General features: G+C 45.7%; 2 protein-coding genes across 2 annotated transcripts; one reads left to right on the top strand and one right to left on the bottom strand.

The window, feature by feature from the left end:
* The first annotated feature begins 1,433 nt into the window (after positions 1 to 1,433).
* Positions 1,434 to 5,914, top strand: prrg1 (proline rich Gla (G-carboxyglutamic acid) 1). The gene is made up of 4 exons (XM_055862174.1): positions 1,434 to 1,472; positions 2,233 to 2,278; positions 2,788 to 2,951; positions 3,578 to 5,914. Exons 2-4 carry the CDS (start codon positions 2,269 to 2,271, stop codon positions 4,007 to 4,009), a joined length of 606 nt encoding a protein of 201 aa, XP_055718149.1. The 5' UTR covers positions 1,434 to 1,472; positions 2,233 to 2,268; the 3' UTR covers positions 4,010 to 5,914.
* A 427-nt stretch (positions 5,915 to 6,341) lies between these two features.
* Positions 6,342 to 15,487, bottom strand: LOC129811054 (oxygen-dependent coproporphyrinogen-III oxidase, mitochondrial-like). Its single transcript, XM_055862171.1, has 7 exons — positions 14,855 to 15,487; positions 13,462 to 13,605; positions 13,131 to 13,241; positions 12,894 to 13,035; positions 12,004 to 12,222; positions 9,272 to 9,376; positions 6,342 to 7,046 (listed from the first exon to the last, which is right to left on the bottom strand). The coding sequence occupies exons 1-7, from the start codon at positions 15,381 to 15,383 to the stop codon at positions 6,962 to 6,964; spliced, it is 1,335 nt and encodes a 444-aa protein (XP_055718146.1). The 5' UTR covers positions 15,384 to 15,487; the 3' UTR covers positions 6,342 to 6,961.
* Positions 15,488 to 15,575: the final 88 nt, after the last annotated feature.

Raw genomic sequence — 15,575 nt, forward strand, 5'->3', positions numbered from 1 at the left:
AAATGATTTATACTTTTACTTTTGATACTTAAGTACATTTAAAACCAAATACTTTATTATTTTACTCAAGTAGTATTTTACTGGGTGACTTTTACTTGAGTAATTTTCTTTTAAGTTGTCTTTACTTTTACTCAAGTATGAAAATTGGGTACTTTTTCCACTTCTGGAATGAGTCCACCATCTAAGCCATGTATTCCAAGATATCTGAACCTCTTGATGAGCTGGTGTTGTAGTCCTACTAAGTGGATGGTGTTCTACTAAGGATGCTACATCTACACTACCTCCATCATCTGGGAAACATGCCTGGCCCAGCGCTCATCCCTATCTCTAGTTACTCATGTGACACCTGGGCACGCCTCCAATGGCTTCAGGGAAGTGGCATCCTCTTCTGACACCAGTGCAGTGAGTTTAGGAGATAGGATTGAATAGGATTGAAACCCACAACCTTGGGTCTGTCAGTCAGACATCTAAGCTATTATACCAGTCAATATACAGTAAATGTGTTTGTCAATGGTGTTGTGCTATTGGATGTTATAATATTTTAGGGACCTTAACCCAGCACCTAGTGACATCGCCAAGAGGTTCGAACCTCTTGGCATAACGGTTAAGGTGTTGGCTTGACAGTCACTGGATCTGGGTTTGAATCCCGGTCAGGGGCACCCCCTGATTTCAACAAACTGGTGTCAGAAGTGGGATGGCGCAAAGGCGGCCATCTGAGAGGCGTGTACACGAGAGGGACACACTCTCCCGAAGGAAGGGAGTAATGTAGTGACCTTAACCCAACACCTAGCGACCTCCTCAAGTGGTTTTGAACCTCTTGCTTAATGGTTAAGGTATTGGCTTGACAGCCGTTGGAACTTGATTCGAGTCCCGGTCAGGGCCACCCCCTGAATTTGTCACAATATTGTCAACTCTTCAGGTTAATTGATTGATAGTCTGATGCTACTGAGTGATGAGACTAACAACCCATCTTAAATTGTACTACTATCTATTCTTTTATCATTCAAGAGATAATTTAGATAATATGTAATTTCAGTGCACTGTGCAGCACACATTTTGTTAAATGACAAAATGCTTAGTGTCTAGGCCCTGGCTAGACACCAAGCACTCCGTGCATTGATTGCTATTGACTCACGAGTCAATGCCTTTGACAGGCAACGTTTCCTGATGCATTTAATCATTAACAAAATGTGGTCTACATATCTCCAGGATGCCTAACTGTGCACCGTTAGTAGCTTACACAGTCTCTTTAATTCTTGCTGCACACTCCCAATGATATAATGTGAAACAAATAATGATATTGTGTAGAAATAGCACATAGCCTTCTAGGGATTTGATGCCAGTCACCTGACTGTCTCTTTAAAATGGAAAAAAAGAGAAAACGCCTATCCAACAGGCTTTTGCGCGTGCGTAGAAACATTTTGGCCACTGAGGTGTTAGTGGAGCTTAGAGCGCGTTCGGGAAGGAAACAGGTAAATAAACTTAAATTATTTACCATTTTCATTTGAAAAATAAACGCTTTGAATCTTACGTTTATTCTTGAAGCGGTTAGCTAAAAAACCGTTGCTCATTGGAACGATAAGAGTCGCTCCTTAGCCTACAATGTAGCAAATCAGTCAGCGAAATTGTTACAAATCATCCGATTGTCAGCGAGCTAAACGTCAGCCAGCTTCAATCTCAGATGTCGTCCATCTCACTGTTCACACATATAGGCGGCTGTGATAATATCGCCAAAAATTACAGCAGTTTTTATTGTTCTAATAACGGTTTCGCAATTCGCATCCTGTGCCGCTTTTGAAGAGATGGAAGGAACAGGGCAGGGCAGCGCTTTGTTTGTTACATTTCTGCTGGTGTTCTATTTCGGTCATAGCGGTAACATTCCTGTATAACCCTGGTCAGCGTTTGGTCATTCAGATTTTAGCTGGCCACGGATGCATGGAATTTACAGTACACTGTGTGTGACGGCCATTTCCGTTAATACGTCTGTCAGGAGTTCAATAGGAATGACAGGATTATGCGAACTCTGATGCTCTATGGGAAAAGTAACGTTAGCCTAAAAAACTGTGGCAATTATGAGCCTAGGCCTACTTTATAGTTTGTATATTTAGAATGTCTGAATCACCAGTTTTTTTTTATGACTAGGACTACTATTGTCCTGTTTCCTCTCATTGACTTTGTCCCAGTTAAAAACATGGAACTGACTGTTTCTGGTGAATGTTTTTCTGCCAACAGACACCGTCACCCACCCCAAACAGACCAGCAGGAATCATGGGGAGTGGTACGTTTGTTCTCTAGGCTATTCATAGGCCTATGGCATGTGCTTTTCGTCATGTACATTTGCGTAAATGCACTACCTGCAAGGCTGGTCCTTGTTTATTAAACAACTACTCAACACTGTGGTTTGTCCAGGAAAATGTTAGTCGACTCTCCCTTCTGTGAGTCTAATCAGATGTTTTTAAACACAATATGGTTCCTGTCCATGGAGTCCCAAATCAGTCCAACAGAGGGCCGCTCTGTGCCCCTCTCTTGATTCCCAGAGTTAGTTTAACTTATACTGGCCAGGATTGGCCGTTCTAATCAAAGAAGCTTTTGTTTTATACAGAAATGCAGTTAGTAGGCAGCTCCCTCTTTTCTGCTGGCTTTGTATTATCCTCTGCCTCTTTTTCTCTCTCGCGTCTCTCTTTGTACCCTGTTCTCTCCCTACCATTTTTGAATCTTTCATCACTTGTTCTCTTTCTTCCTCCCCTTCTCGCTCTTTTCTCTTCCCTCCATCTCCCTCTCTGACAGTGTTCCTGCCGTCGGACCTGGCGAACTCAGTGTTGAGCCGGCAGCGCAGGGACAACAGCTACCTGCTAGAGGAGATCCGGCAGGGCAACATCCAGAGAGAGTGCAGGGAGGAGATCTGCACCTACGAGGAGGCCAGGGAGGCCTTTGAGAATGACGAGAAAACTGTGAGTGAGACGCGCACGCAACACACGTGTGCAACCAGGTTTGGGGTCAATTCCATTTCAATTCAGTCTAATTAGGACGTAAACTGAAATTCAAATTCCTTTTTTATTTTTTATGTTCCTTATATGGGAAGCATTGAGGAAAAATGTACCTCGTTTGTTTACTTTTGGAATTGACCCCAAACTTGTACGCAACACTCGCACACACAATGCTCTTTGTCTCGCTATTGCTCCCTCATTGACACACACGCACTCGATAACAAAAACACTTGTAATCCTACTCCGAGTGTGCTGGCCTGTGGAATGTTCCTGCTTTTCAGGAAGTGATGATAATCAGCAGGAAGGGTAGCTGACTCTCTGAGAGTGCTGCTCAGTAGGGAGAGGGTCATTGCTGCGACTATTGTCAGGACAGGGAATGCACAGTCCGTCACGCAGAGGGATGTGCAGCCCGCACGTGTGGACAGCTTTGTGTTTTTATTTTGTATGCGTGTGTGTGCTTTCTGGAGTATGGCATTCAGAATATTGCAAATGGCATTTGTAGATTTCACATGTTTCTTTTACTTTAAATGTCCAGGAATTGATAATTCTGCCCAGTAATTGGTCTGATGTAGCTCTCTGATTGGCTGCAGCAACGGTTCTGGGAGGAGTATGTGCGGGAGAGCAGCCCAAGTGGCGGGCTGCCGTCGGTGGTTGGCGGAGTCCACTCCCTCTACCTGATCCTCCCCTTGCTCCTGGTTCTCCTCCTCATCGCAGCAGTGGCCATCACTGTGTGGCGTTGCCACTCCCGTAAGCGTTCGGAGCGCAGCCCCGCCCTGGGGGGCTCCCACCGGGACCCCACCCTATCGGTGGTCTCCATGGACCAGTGGGGACGGGATTTCCACGACCACTCCGAGCTCAGCGTCCACAGCAGCCCTGCCTACCCGGGTTCGGATGTCACGTCTGCGAGGGGAAACAGGGGAGAGCCACCGCCGTCTTATGAGGAGGCGGTTGGCCACACGGATGTGCACATAGAGACAGAGCCGCCGCCTCAGTATGAGGACATCATTGGCCATGGGAAGTGAAGTAACCCCTCCCCCATGCTCTGTCTTACCCGATGCTCCCCTCCTCTCTCTCCAGCCCCCATCCAGCTATATCATCCTCCTGGTCACAGCCTACACCTCACCTCCCTTTAACTGTTACGTTACTGCACTAACAGAGAGTTGCTGGATGCAATAACGTCGAAGCTTGCACTGACCATCGGATAGGAGTTGAGTGATAGCAGAGACGATACCAAATGTTTGATCTCACAAAACCAAAAAATTTTTTTTTTGCTTCCTCCATACTACCATAAATTTATGTTATGACTACCCAGAAGGTTTTGGGCTGGCAAATAAACGGTGCATGACAATTGTGTGGTGTAAAGGAGAGAACAATTCTAGAGTTGTTTTGAATGTGCAGGAAGTGAATTGTTAAAAAACATCAATTTTACTGTCGTTTTAGCCATATGTTTGGGTAAGCCAGTATTGGCTATGTAGACTTACTGGATCAGTGCCAGCGTCGTATGAATTGTGGAAGACTGTCCCAAATGGCACCCTCTTTATACACTGCACTACTTTTAACCAGAGCCCTATGGGTAGTAGTGCACTAAATAGGGTAGTTTGGGATGCAAGCCTGTGTGTCTCTCGGAGTGACATTATCTGAGCTGTGCTGGCATGGAGTGCGGAGTGACCTGCAAGGGAATATGGGCCAGGAAGCAGCAGAATATGAAGCAGCAACGGCCCATTTTTACCTTTGGTGATAAATGCCACTATGGACAGTGTGTGAGAGTGCACTTGAGTGCTTCTATTATTTTTTTTTACTGCAGATAACAGCAGTGACTACATTGATACTAATGTAGTGGATATATGTGGCGTGACTGAAGGCACTTTCTATTAAGGCTCAAACTGAGCCGTTTGCTAATGAATTCTAAGGCAGAGTCTGTTTGGGTCTATTCAGCACAACTCCACAATAATGTCACAACGGTCTATTTTACATGCTAATTATGCAGCTGGGGGACTAATTGCAGACATCCTAAGCACGAACTATCTGCCTAATATTCATTATCATAATACGTCGATGGCCCTGTACACATTTTAGGATGTACAACTGATTTACAACGCATTTGACACCATGGTTATGATACAGCGCATAGTTTGGTCGGGATTCAATCTTATCCACGTTATTTGCGCGCTTGCCCTTGCCCTAATGGAAAGTCATTTCCATTAAGCCGTCATCTACAGTGTTTTGTTAATGCAGGAACATTGCCTTTTAAAAAGGTGCATTGTCGACAGCGTTTTACCGATTTTTGAATCCTGGCCTTTGTCTGCACAGTAATGTTTACACACTAATTGTGCAGTGTCTTGACAACGCTTGTAATAAAACATTTTTACAAGAACTTTCTATTGTGCCATATGTTGTAGAACTAATGTACGGGGCCTGTGTACATTACAGATTGAGAGCACTTTTTCTGTTGACCTGTGGATCTCAGCACTTGTCCCAATGCTATATGACCGGGATGTGTTGATGGTCTATTGGTACGCCCAAGACAACTTGGAAACTCATAGGACGAGGCCCGAGTTTCCCACTTGGAAATGATCAGAATCAACCAAACAAAAAGCTCCTACGCAAATAACTATTGTTAATTTCAACCTGAGGTTCCGAGTTGCCATGAATGCGCCATATGGCCGTGTCCAGAAATAACCCCTAGCCCCTACCCACTTGAAAATGATACAGTATATGGTGACATACAGACGAGGTGGAATTGTTGCTAAATTGCTTCCACCTGTCCAGTCATTTCAGGTCTACACATAGGGGGCAAGGAATTCTGGACAGGGCCAATTGTACTGTTACCTTTTGAAATCCAGTTTTACGCCTTAAGCAAATGTAAAAAAATACTTTGAATATGTACTGAGCTTGAATTGTAATTTATAATAAAATACTTAAACATGTGGGGCGGTTGTCAGTGCCTCAATTTATCCAAAATGGAAAAGCATGATGACTCTGTCCTTCTGGACATTCTATTTTAAACGGCTGTTTAAACCTTAACATTTTGTGAAAGACTATTTCTCTAAAGCCTTGACCGTGTCAACATTCAGGAAGTAGTCTGGCTTAATTGATAAGATCAGAGAGCATAGTGAGTGGAGTTTACAGGTGAGTCAAATAGAAAAATGCCTTTGAGGTGAATGGAGGGCATTAAAAACACAGGTTGCCAAACAATCACATTTATAACTGACCTATGAAAACTGGTGCATTCCCCCCCTGTCTAGCGCAGTAGATGAGGTACTGGGTTTGAGACCAGAGAATCCCAGGTGATGCTGATCCCCTCTCAATTTAATTTATAAATGTAGTATGACATGTACAAAGTGCTAGACATGCTAGGATATAACATCTTTAATTATATTTTACATCAATGGCTTATCACATACCCTGAGTGGTTCAGTCCACTTTCCCTTTGTGTCCTGGGTCGGTTTGAAACATGAATTCTCTTTCAAAGTGCCTTGCCTGGTGAACACAACCCTGGGTTGCGTTGGAGACCAGAGAGAAACAGATACTAGCAGAGCAAGCCAGTCTAGACCAGTTGGTACACAGCATGTATCTGAAGCAGGCAAGTTAAAGCAATGCAGGCCGTTGGGCAGAAGGCAAAGGGGGAGCGTTGGGCCAGTTACCGAAAAGGTCACTAGTTCGAAACCCCCAAGCCGACTAGGTGAAAAATCAGTCTGTGCCCTGGAACAAGGCACTTAGCCCCAATTGCTCCTGTAAGTCACTCTGGATAAAAATGTTAAATGGTAGTGTTAAGGCTTATCTGACAGACAATATTATATCAAGCAATAACAGACAGCAAAAGCAAGTGTGCATTTTCCAGTAACAACTAGCTAATCGCATCAGCGGCGAGTTGGCCAACGACAAAGCGACGGACGCCTGTTCCAGTCAACAGCTCATGGAGGCTCCTGTTCTGAAGGCTGAGTCAGGTTGGTATCTCCATGGTAACGGCCATTTCAGACCCACTCCTTGGGGTTTCGTAACACCTCCAGCGTATTGGCCTCCTGGGAACCTTTAGGAGGTTCATGCATGTACTCCCACCTGTGAAGAGAGTCAGCATGAATGAGGCGTCTGGGGCTATTTCAGTGAGTGCATATAGAAATGTAATGTACACAGCTGACTTTAGATGACTCCACAGGGCTCTGGTTGATGCTGTGGTGCAGCTCGGTCATGCACAGTGTGTGTTCCACAGGGCTCTGCTCAATTGTTTTATTTAACTAGGCAATAAGAACAAATTCTTATTTACAATGACGGCCGAGGAACAGTGGGTTAACTGCCTTGTTCAGGGGCAGAACGACAGATTTTTACCTCGTCAGCTCGGGGATTTAATCTAGCAACCTTTCAGTTACTGGCCCAACGTTCTAACCACTAGGTTACCTGCCGCCCCACGAACACAGGCTGTAAAACAGTGATCACTAAGGTCATTACAGAAATGTAGAGCACTATGTAGGGAATAGCGTGCTATTTGGGATGCAATGGAAGCAGCCAGCTCTCATTTCCCGCTAGCACTTTGATCATTTAGAAGTTATTAGCGTTTCACTCTCCAAACAAGTTGCTATGACTCAGGTATAACACCAGAGGTGACATGACTCCCTATTCTGTGTGACAGTCAATTCAGTTCCACTCTACACATTTCTACCTGAACATATTAGAAGCCTTCTGAATAAGCTCTAGAGCATTCACTTCGATACAGGCTGTATGCAGTACTACACACACACGTACTACACACACAAACAGGCTGTACGCAGTACTACACACACACGCAGTGCTGTACGCAGAACTACACACACACACACACAGGCCGTACGCAGTACTACGCACAGGCCGTACGCAGTACTACGCACACAGGCCGTACGCAGTACTACGCACACAGGCCGTACGCAGTACTACACACACACACAGGCCTTACGCAGTGCAGCACTACACACAGGCCGTACGCAGTACTACACACAAGCCGTACGCAGCACTACACACAGGCCGTACGCAGTACAACACACACACACACAGGCCGTACGCGGTACTACACACACACACACCGTACGCGGTACTACACACACACAGGCCGTACGCGGTACCACACACACACAGGCCGTACGCGGTACCACACACACACAGGCCGTACGCGGTACCACACACACACAGGCCGTACGCAGTACTACACACACACCCACACCGTGACGCAGTACTACACACACACACAGAGGCCGTACGCAGTACTACACACACACACAGAGGCCGTACGCAGTACTACACACACAGGCCGTACGCAGTACTACACACACAGGCCGTACGCAGTACTACACACACAGGCCGTACGCAGTACTACACACACAGGCCGTACGCAGTACTACACACACAGGCCGTACGCAGTACTACACACACAGGCCGTACGCAGTACTACACACACAGGCCGTACGCAGTACTACACACACAGGCCGTACGCAGTACTACACACACAGGCCGTACGCAGTACTACACACACAGGCCGTACGCAGTACTACACACACAGGCCGTACGCAGTACTACACACACAGGCCGTACGCAGTACTACACACACAGGCCGTACGCAGTACTACACACACAGGCCGTACGCAGTACTACACACACAAACACACAGGCCGTACGCAGTACTACACACAAACACACAGGCCGTACGCAGTACTACACACACAAACACACAGGCCGTACGCAGTACTACACACACAAACACACAGGCCGTACGCAGTACTACACACACAAACACACAGGCCGTACGCAGTACTACACACACACAGGCCGTACGCAGTACTACACACACACAGGCCGTACGCAGTACTACACACACACAGGCCGTACGCAGTACTACACACACACAGGCCGTACGCAGTACTATACACACACAGGCCGTACGCAGTACTACACACACACAGGCCGTACGCAGTACTACACACACACAGGCCGTACGCAGTACTACACACACACACACACACATAGGCCGTACGCAGTACTACACACACACACACACATAGGCCGTACGCAGTACTACACACACACACACACACATAGGCCGTACGCAGTACTACACACACACACACACACATAGGCCGTACGCAGTACTACACACACACACACACACACACACACAGGCCGTACGCAGTACTACACACACACACACGCCGTACGCAGTACTACACACACACACAGGCCGTACGCAGTACTACACACACAGTCTTCACTGGTCCAAGGTTGCGTCCCAATAATCTCTCACTTTTCCCCACAGTACTCACTTGGCTGTGAGGGGCAGGGACATGAGGATGCTCTCGATCCTGGAGCCTGGGGTGGCCAGTCCAAACTTCACCCCTCTGTCATACACCAGGTTAAATTCCACATACCTGAAAACACACACACCAAAGGCTTAATGGGACACAAGCACAGACACAGAACCAAACTGTTATTACACATGCACAAGCATGTAGGTACACCTAGGGCTGTTATGGTGACCGTATTACCGACACGTTGCCAGTCAAATTCCAAGTGATCGTTTTAGTCACTAATGACCATGGCTGCTGATGGTCATTAGTACCCTACTAAACTTGCTAACTGCCTGGTACTCAGCACTCTATTGTCCCTCTAATCACTCTGACATCAATGCAAATTTAATCAAACACCTCATGAGCTTTTTTATTTATTAACTAGGCAAGTCAGTTAAGAACAAATTCTTATTTACAATGACGGCCTACCCCGGCCAAACCCTAACGACGCTGGGCCAATGGTGCGCCGCCCTATGGGACTCCCAATCACGGCCGGTTGTGATACAGCCCCAGATCGAACCAGGGTCTGTAGTGATGCCTCTAGCAAAGATGCAGTGCCTTAGACCGCTGCGCCACTCGGGAAATGTTTCTATAGGCTTTGAAATTGCGATAGAAAACAGAGTGATGGCCTCTACTAAAAAGAGGATCCCATCAGCTTTCTATTGGCTAGTCCTACTATATTTATTTCTCAACTTTCCTAACATTAAGCACATTGCTTGTCTTTACAACAGGAGTATAGCCTACCTGGCTGGCATGAAAAGGACCCACGGGAAATGCGTCCTCCATTTGCAATTTAAGTGCATAGATGACATGTTTTTTTCCCCTCCCATTTCGAGGTGGGTGCATGATAATGGTCCATTCTAATTCAAACAAATTTCTCACATATACACAAAATAATGTATGTAAAGACAAGATTATATCAAGAACAGTCTGATGGGTGGCTTATGAATTATATACTTTATTATCACTTGTGAATGATGCTTGTGTGCTAGAAACAGCGCATGCGTTTTGAAGTTGCACACCTCATGTAGCCTGGTCCATATGTCTATATGTTTTGATAAGGTTTGTATCACAACTAAAAAGGCCAAATAACGTCTTAAAATTAAGCACAATCAGTTTTACAACAGGTGTAGCGCCTAACTGTCAAACATGCACAGCGTGTGAGTTTCCCGTTTGGGGAATATAATTTTTCACCATAAAAATGCACTTTTATAATAAAAGCACGACATGCATGATCGCATTTGTGGTCACGTTTGAGAATGGTGTTTTCCCGCTAATTGATTGCATTTTGGAATATTCGCGCTTATGTGAATAATCGCGCTGCCGTGTGCACATTCCTGCGCTTATGTGAATAGTCTAATAGTTGATCAACATTTTAAGCTAAAAAAGTTCTGATATGTTGTGTCAGCCTCATTGCTTAAAAACATTTTTTTGATGCTAGTGGTTGTATTAATTTGGGATCTATCGCATCCCACAACTGTCCCAGGCTATGTTTGGAATATTTATTTCTCACACAGAATAGGTCAACTTTTGTACTATGGTGGATAGTAGAATGACATAGGCAGCTTATGTCAATCTACTATCCCCCATAGTACAAAAGTTGATAGGCTAGTGCTTTTGCTGTTGGTTAGGCACATTCATCTTGTTGGCTGACAAAGTACATGTGGACAGTTCTTCCAATATCTTCAATGTGCACCTTGGAATTGGATAAGGATGAGCACAGTTGCATCCCCAACGTGTTTGTCTTCACTTGTAGCCTGTGAGAAATACCCGATCACGTGACGGGCATTGGCTAATAAGAATTGAGCCATCTGAGTGAGGTGCTTCGGAGCACGCAGCCGGGAGAAGGGAATTATAATTATTATATTCAGCCCAAGGGCACAACGGCCACAAAAGGCATGGATTTCTTTAGGGTACATTACGGCTACACAAAGGGGATGCCGCAGGGAAATTCGACGTATTAGCAAGTGCATGTCAAATTGTGAATGACAGACTGATGAAATGTGTGCAGCCTGCGCAAAAAACAAAGCAGAGCTCATGCCTTTCATGCAACTTTTTTCAAATAATCAGAGTCACATCATGCAGCTTTAATTTTTTTTAATACATTCTAACCTTGGGCTATATTCTTTGATCACAACTAAAGTTGCATAAATAACTAAATTAAGCGTATAGGAAGACCTGTTTCTTTGTTAACCGCTCACAGAACAGCGGCATGTGCGCACTTCCTCAGAAATCCTTTGGAGAAAACATCCTTTCTATTTTATTCAGGTATGTTCAATTTTATTCTTCATGCTATAAAATAATATAAAACAATGCTATGGAATTCTAAGCAAATCTGCTCTGCTAAATTAACTAGTATAGCCCACAGCCATATTGCAGAGCCAGGTCAGGGCCTAACATAAGGACAAGGAGTATACCATTCTGATCTTCTGAAATAAGACTACATTTTCTTCATATCATGTTTCTTTAGACGTGTCTAAAATACATAATGGATTTATCGTGACAGTGCAGGTTATGGATTTATTAGACGTTCCAAAAGGTCTGTATCAGTGGCTTGTAGGTTATGCGTGGAAGCCAGAAGATGCTAAATGTGTTTATGTTAATTAACGGTCAATTACCTTGAGACCGGCAGTTATTTGCTTGACAATCACAAAACGTCATGACCGCCACAGCCCGAGGTACACCCACACCCTCTCATTTGTACCCACCTGCCTCTCCGCACCTGCTGCCAGTCCTTCTCCTCTGGGCTGAAGGGGTCATTGAGGTGTTTGTAGACGATGGGCAGGTAACAGGGCACCACGGTCTGGGCACAGCTCCTAACGAAGCTGAACGCCTCCTCCTGGCTGGGAGAGTCCAGGTCGTCAAAGAAGATGCCACCGATGCCCCGTGTCTCGCCACGATGGCGGATGTAGAAGTACCGGTCACACCTGCAGGCAGCAGGAGTGCTTTGAATTAAACTAAGCTTGAGGACAAAACAATGTTGCAGGTTATGGAAACAATTGAATTATACCTGCCCGCTGGTACTGTCTATTGCTTTATAACTTGTTATACTCATGGTTTTATACCAGCAGGGTTTAATTCAAGTGTTACCAATGTTCATTTCCATAATTGCAGCATAAATAGTACAATGCAGTACTTTTACAGGTATTTTAAACACGGTAGAAATGTTGAGCTACTGGTTTCAATGACTAAACACAGAGTTAGTTATTAGATATGATTACGCTCAATGAAAATGTAACCCAATGTTCTTTAAAAATACAACTACTGTATGTTTGAGATATCAAGATAATCAAGATCAAGATGTCAATCTGGGGGGGGATGACCACTGTGTCAATGTGTAAAACGCAAACAGCTTATAGGAACCTAGCCATTAAAGTAACACGGGGACACACATCCATGTACAGTATCCAGACTCGCTTACCCTCCCGTTCATTGACACAATGTCATTCACTAGCTCTGAACAAATGGCCATTCAGCAGCTGAAGATAATGACGAGAAACTCCTTATCCCCGTTGAACAGTAGAGACCCACCCAGTGTAGTCACCCACCCACCCAGTCATTACCACATGTTGTATGGAGTCACCGATATGGGTCGTACCACTTTTTGAAGTCGGGGTAGTACTTGGGGTGATGTTTTTCACAGGCCTCCTTCAGACTGTTGTGGAAGTGAGCACCATCCTCCTTATTGACATAGGTAGGAGTCAGGTCTGTACCGCCACCAAACCACCACTGTTTAGTGCCTGGGACAGACACACACACACGAGAAGACAAGAGCCATCATTCATTATCTCAGCTCCAACACGTGAATGGTATGACGTCACAGCCTGACACTCACCATCTTCTTCTTCTATCTCAAAGTATCTGTAGTTGAAGTGCACTGTGGGAATGTGGGGGTTCTTGGGGTGGATGACTGAGCTCACGCCCATGGCACAGAATGGCAGGATGCCTAGGAGTAAACATAACAATACAATAATATAATAATATATACATCTCAACCATAGTCTGACTCAAGGATCCTTGAACACATTAGGTTGTCGGAATGGCATGAATGGCTATTTCTGGTCTTGAGTGACACATGTAGCATGAGGTAACACACTGTACTGCAAGACAACATAAAGTATTGCTGAAATGAATGAGGTTGATATGAACCTAGGGCTGCCACTCACCATCTTTGCCTTTGAGGACCTTCCCTCTGCTGCGCATCTGCTTGGCGGCCTCCTCGGTCAGGTTCCCAAACACCACGGACACGTTGACCCCCGCCTTCTCAAACACCTTCCCATCCTGCAGCACACAGCTGATGCCCCCGCCACCTGATACAGACACAAGATGTTAAGACAGTAAAGAAAGAGCCAAACACTAAAAGCACCTTAATAATGCTATACAAAACAGACAGTGAGACAATGGTATGGGTGCCGAATGTTGCAAGGTGCTACTGTAGATGTTGGGCTCAGTTTAAAATCAAGGCCAGGGTGGATAACCTTTGGATTAGCCAGAATAGATTCCGACCTTAGTTTACAGCTGCACTGGGGTCGGACAGGCTTCCTGATTAGATTAAGACACCACGGAGAAGGCACAAACTATGGCTCGGAAAAACGTACCTCAATCCAGGGGTGAAAAATGTGTCGTACTCAGAATTGTCCCATTATCCCAACTGTTACGCCAAGAAGATTGAACGACTGCTAAAATTCTAGCAGTCGGCACAAGAAACTGTTCGTCGGGAGCTTCATGAAATGGGTTTCCATGGCCGGGCAGCCGCACACAAACATAAGATCACTGTACGCAATGCCAAGCGTCGGCTGGAGTGGCGTAAAGCTCGCCACCATTGGACTCTGGAGCAGTGAATCACACTTCACCATCTGGCATTCCGGCGGATTAATCTAGGTTTTGTCGGATGCCTGAACGCTACCTGCCCCAATGCATAGTGCCAACTGTAAAGTTTGGTGGAGGAGGTATAATGGCCTGGGTTGTTTTTCATGGTTCCGGCTAGGCCTCTTTATTCCAGTGAAGGGAAATCTTAACACTACAGCATGCAATGACATTCTAGACAGTTCTGTGTCCAACTTTGTGGCAACAGTTTGGGGAAGGCTCTTTCCTGTTTCAGCATGACAATGCCCCTGTGTACAAAGCAAGGTCCATACAAAAAAACGTTTTGTCGAGATAGGCGTCGAAGAACTTGACTGGCATGCAGAGCCCTGACCTCAACCCCATCGAACACCTTTGGGATGAATTGGAACGCAGTCTGCGAGCAAGGCCTAATTCCCCAACATCAGTGCCTGACCTCACTAACGCTCTTGTGACTGAATGGATGCATGTTCCCGCAGCAATGTTCAAACATCTATTAAAGAGTGGAGGTTGTTAAAGCAGCAAATCATTCCATGATTTTGGAATGAGATGTTAGATGAGCAGGTGTCCACATACTTTTGGTCTTATAGTGTAGGTCTACGTTGGCCTATAGGTAAGATGCTCTGGGCTTAGGTTGGGGTTCCTAACGGACTATCCACGCGCGTTGGTACTGGCTGTGTTTACCAAATGGCACGTGCCAAAGGGAGGGATACTTGCCTTCTTTCCGTTCCCACTTGTCCACTTTGAACTTTCCGCCGTCCACCTCCTCGAGCGCTCTGCAGAACTCCGCCTGAGTCTCCATGATCAGCATCTCCATCCTCGTGCACATTTCCTCTTTCTTCTGCTGCAGCACTTTGACGTCGGTACACGGCGGAGACATGAACTTCTTGCATTTCTCCGATATCTTCGTTTCCTCGGTTTTGGGGATCATGGTTGCCATTTCAGCCCGCTGAAAGTGACTAGCGCTGGCCACAAAACCCACCACTGCTCCAGCAACCAGCAGTGCGCCTCTCCTGGTTCGCCCAGTTGCCGTATTGCCTGCAGTCCCGTTGGACATGAACCGCGCTCCAGTAGCTTTGGGAACCCATCTCGCTCCCGGAAGCGGAGTTAACCTGCGGACCGAAGTGTTATGGAAGAAAGATATGCGCGAGTCCACTATGGAAGCTCGCGTTGAATACGGAAAAAAACATAGTCTCGCAGTGGTTTGCGCCGTTCTGTTCATGGAATAAAGAACGATGGTCGCCATTATTTGTAAATGGTCTAGCTGTCCTCTCCATGTAAAATGTGTTTGTTGACATCCATCTAGCAAAACTGAAAACTACAATCACAAGTAGACAGCCGTACAGGCACGCTAAGGTCCGGGGGTGTGTCCTTGGTTTGAACCGAGCGAGGAGGCAGGGGAAATGGAGTTCTCGAAGAGTCTTTGCAGGTTTGTTTT

This window comes from Salvelinus fontinalis, chromosome 14 (genome assembly GCF_029448725.1).
Source record: "Salvelinus fontinalis isolate EN_2023a chromosome 14, ASM2944872v1, whole genome shotgun sequence".
In the NCBI taxonomy this organism is placed as follows: Eukaryota; Metazoa; Chordata; class Actinopteri; order Salmoniformes; family Salmonidae; genus Salvelinus; species Salvelinus fontinalis.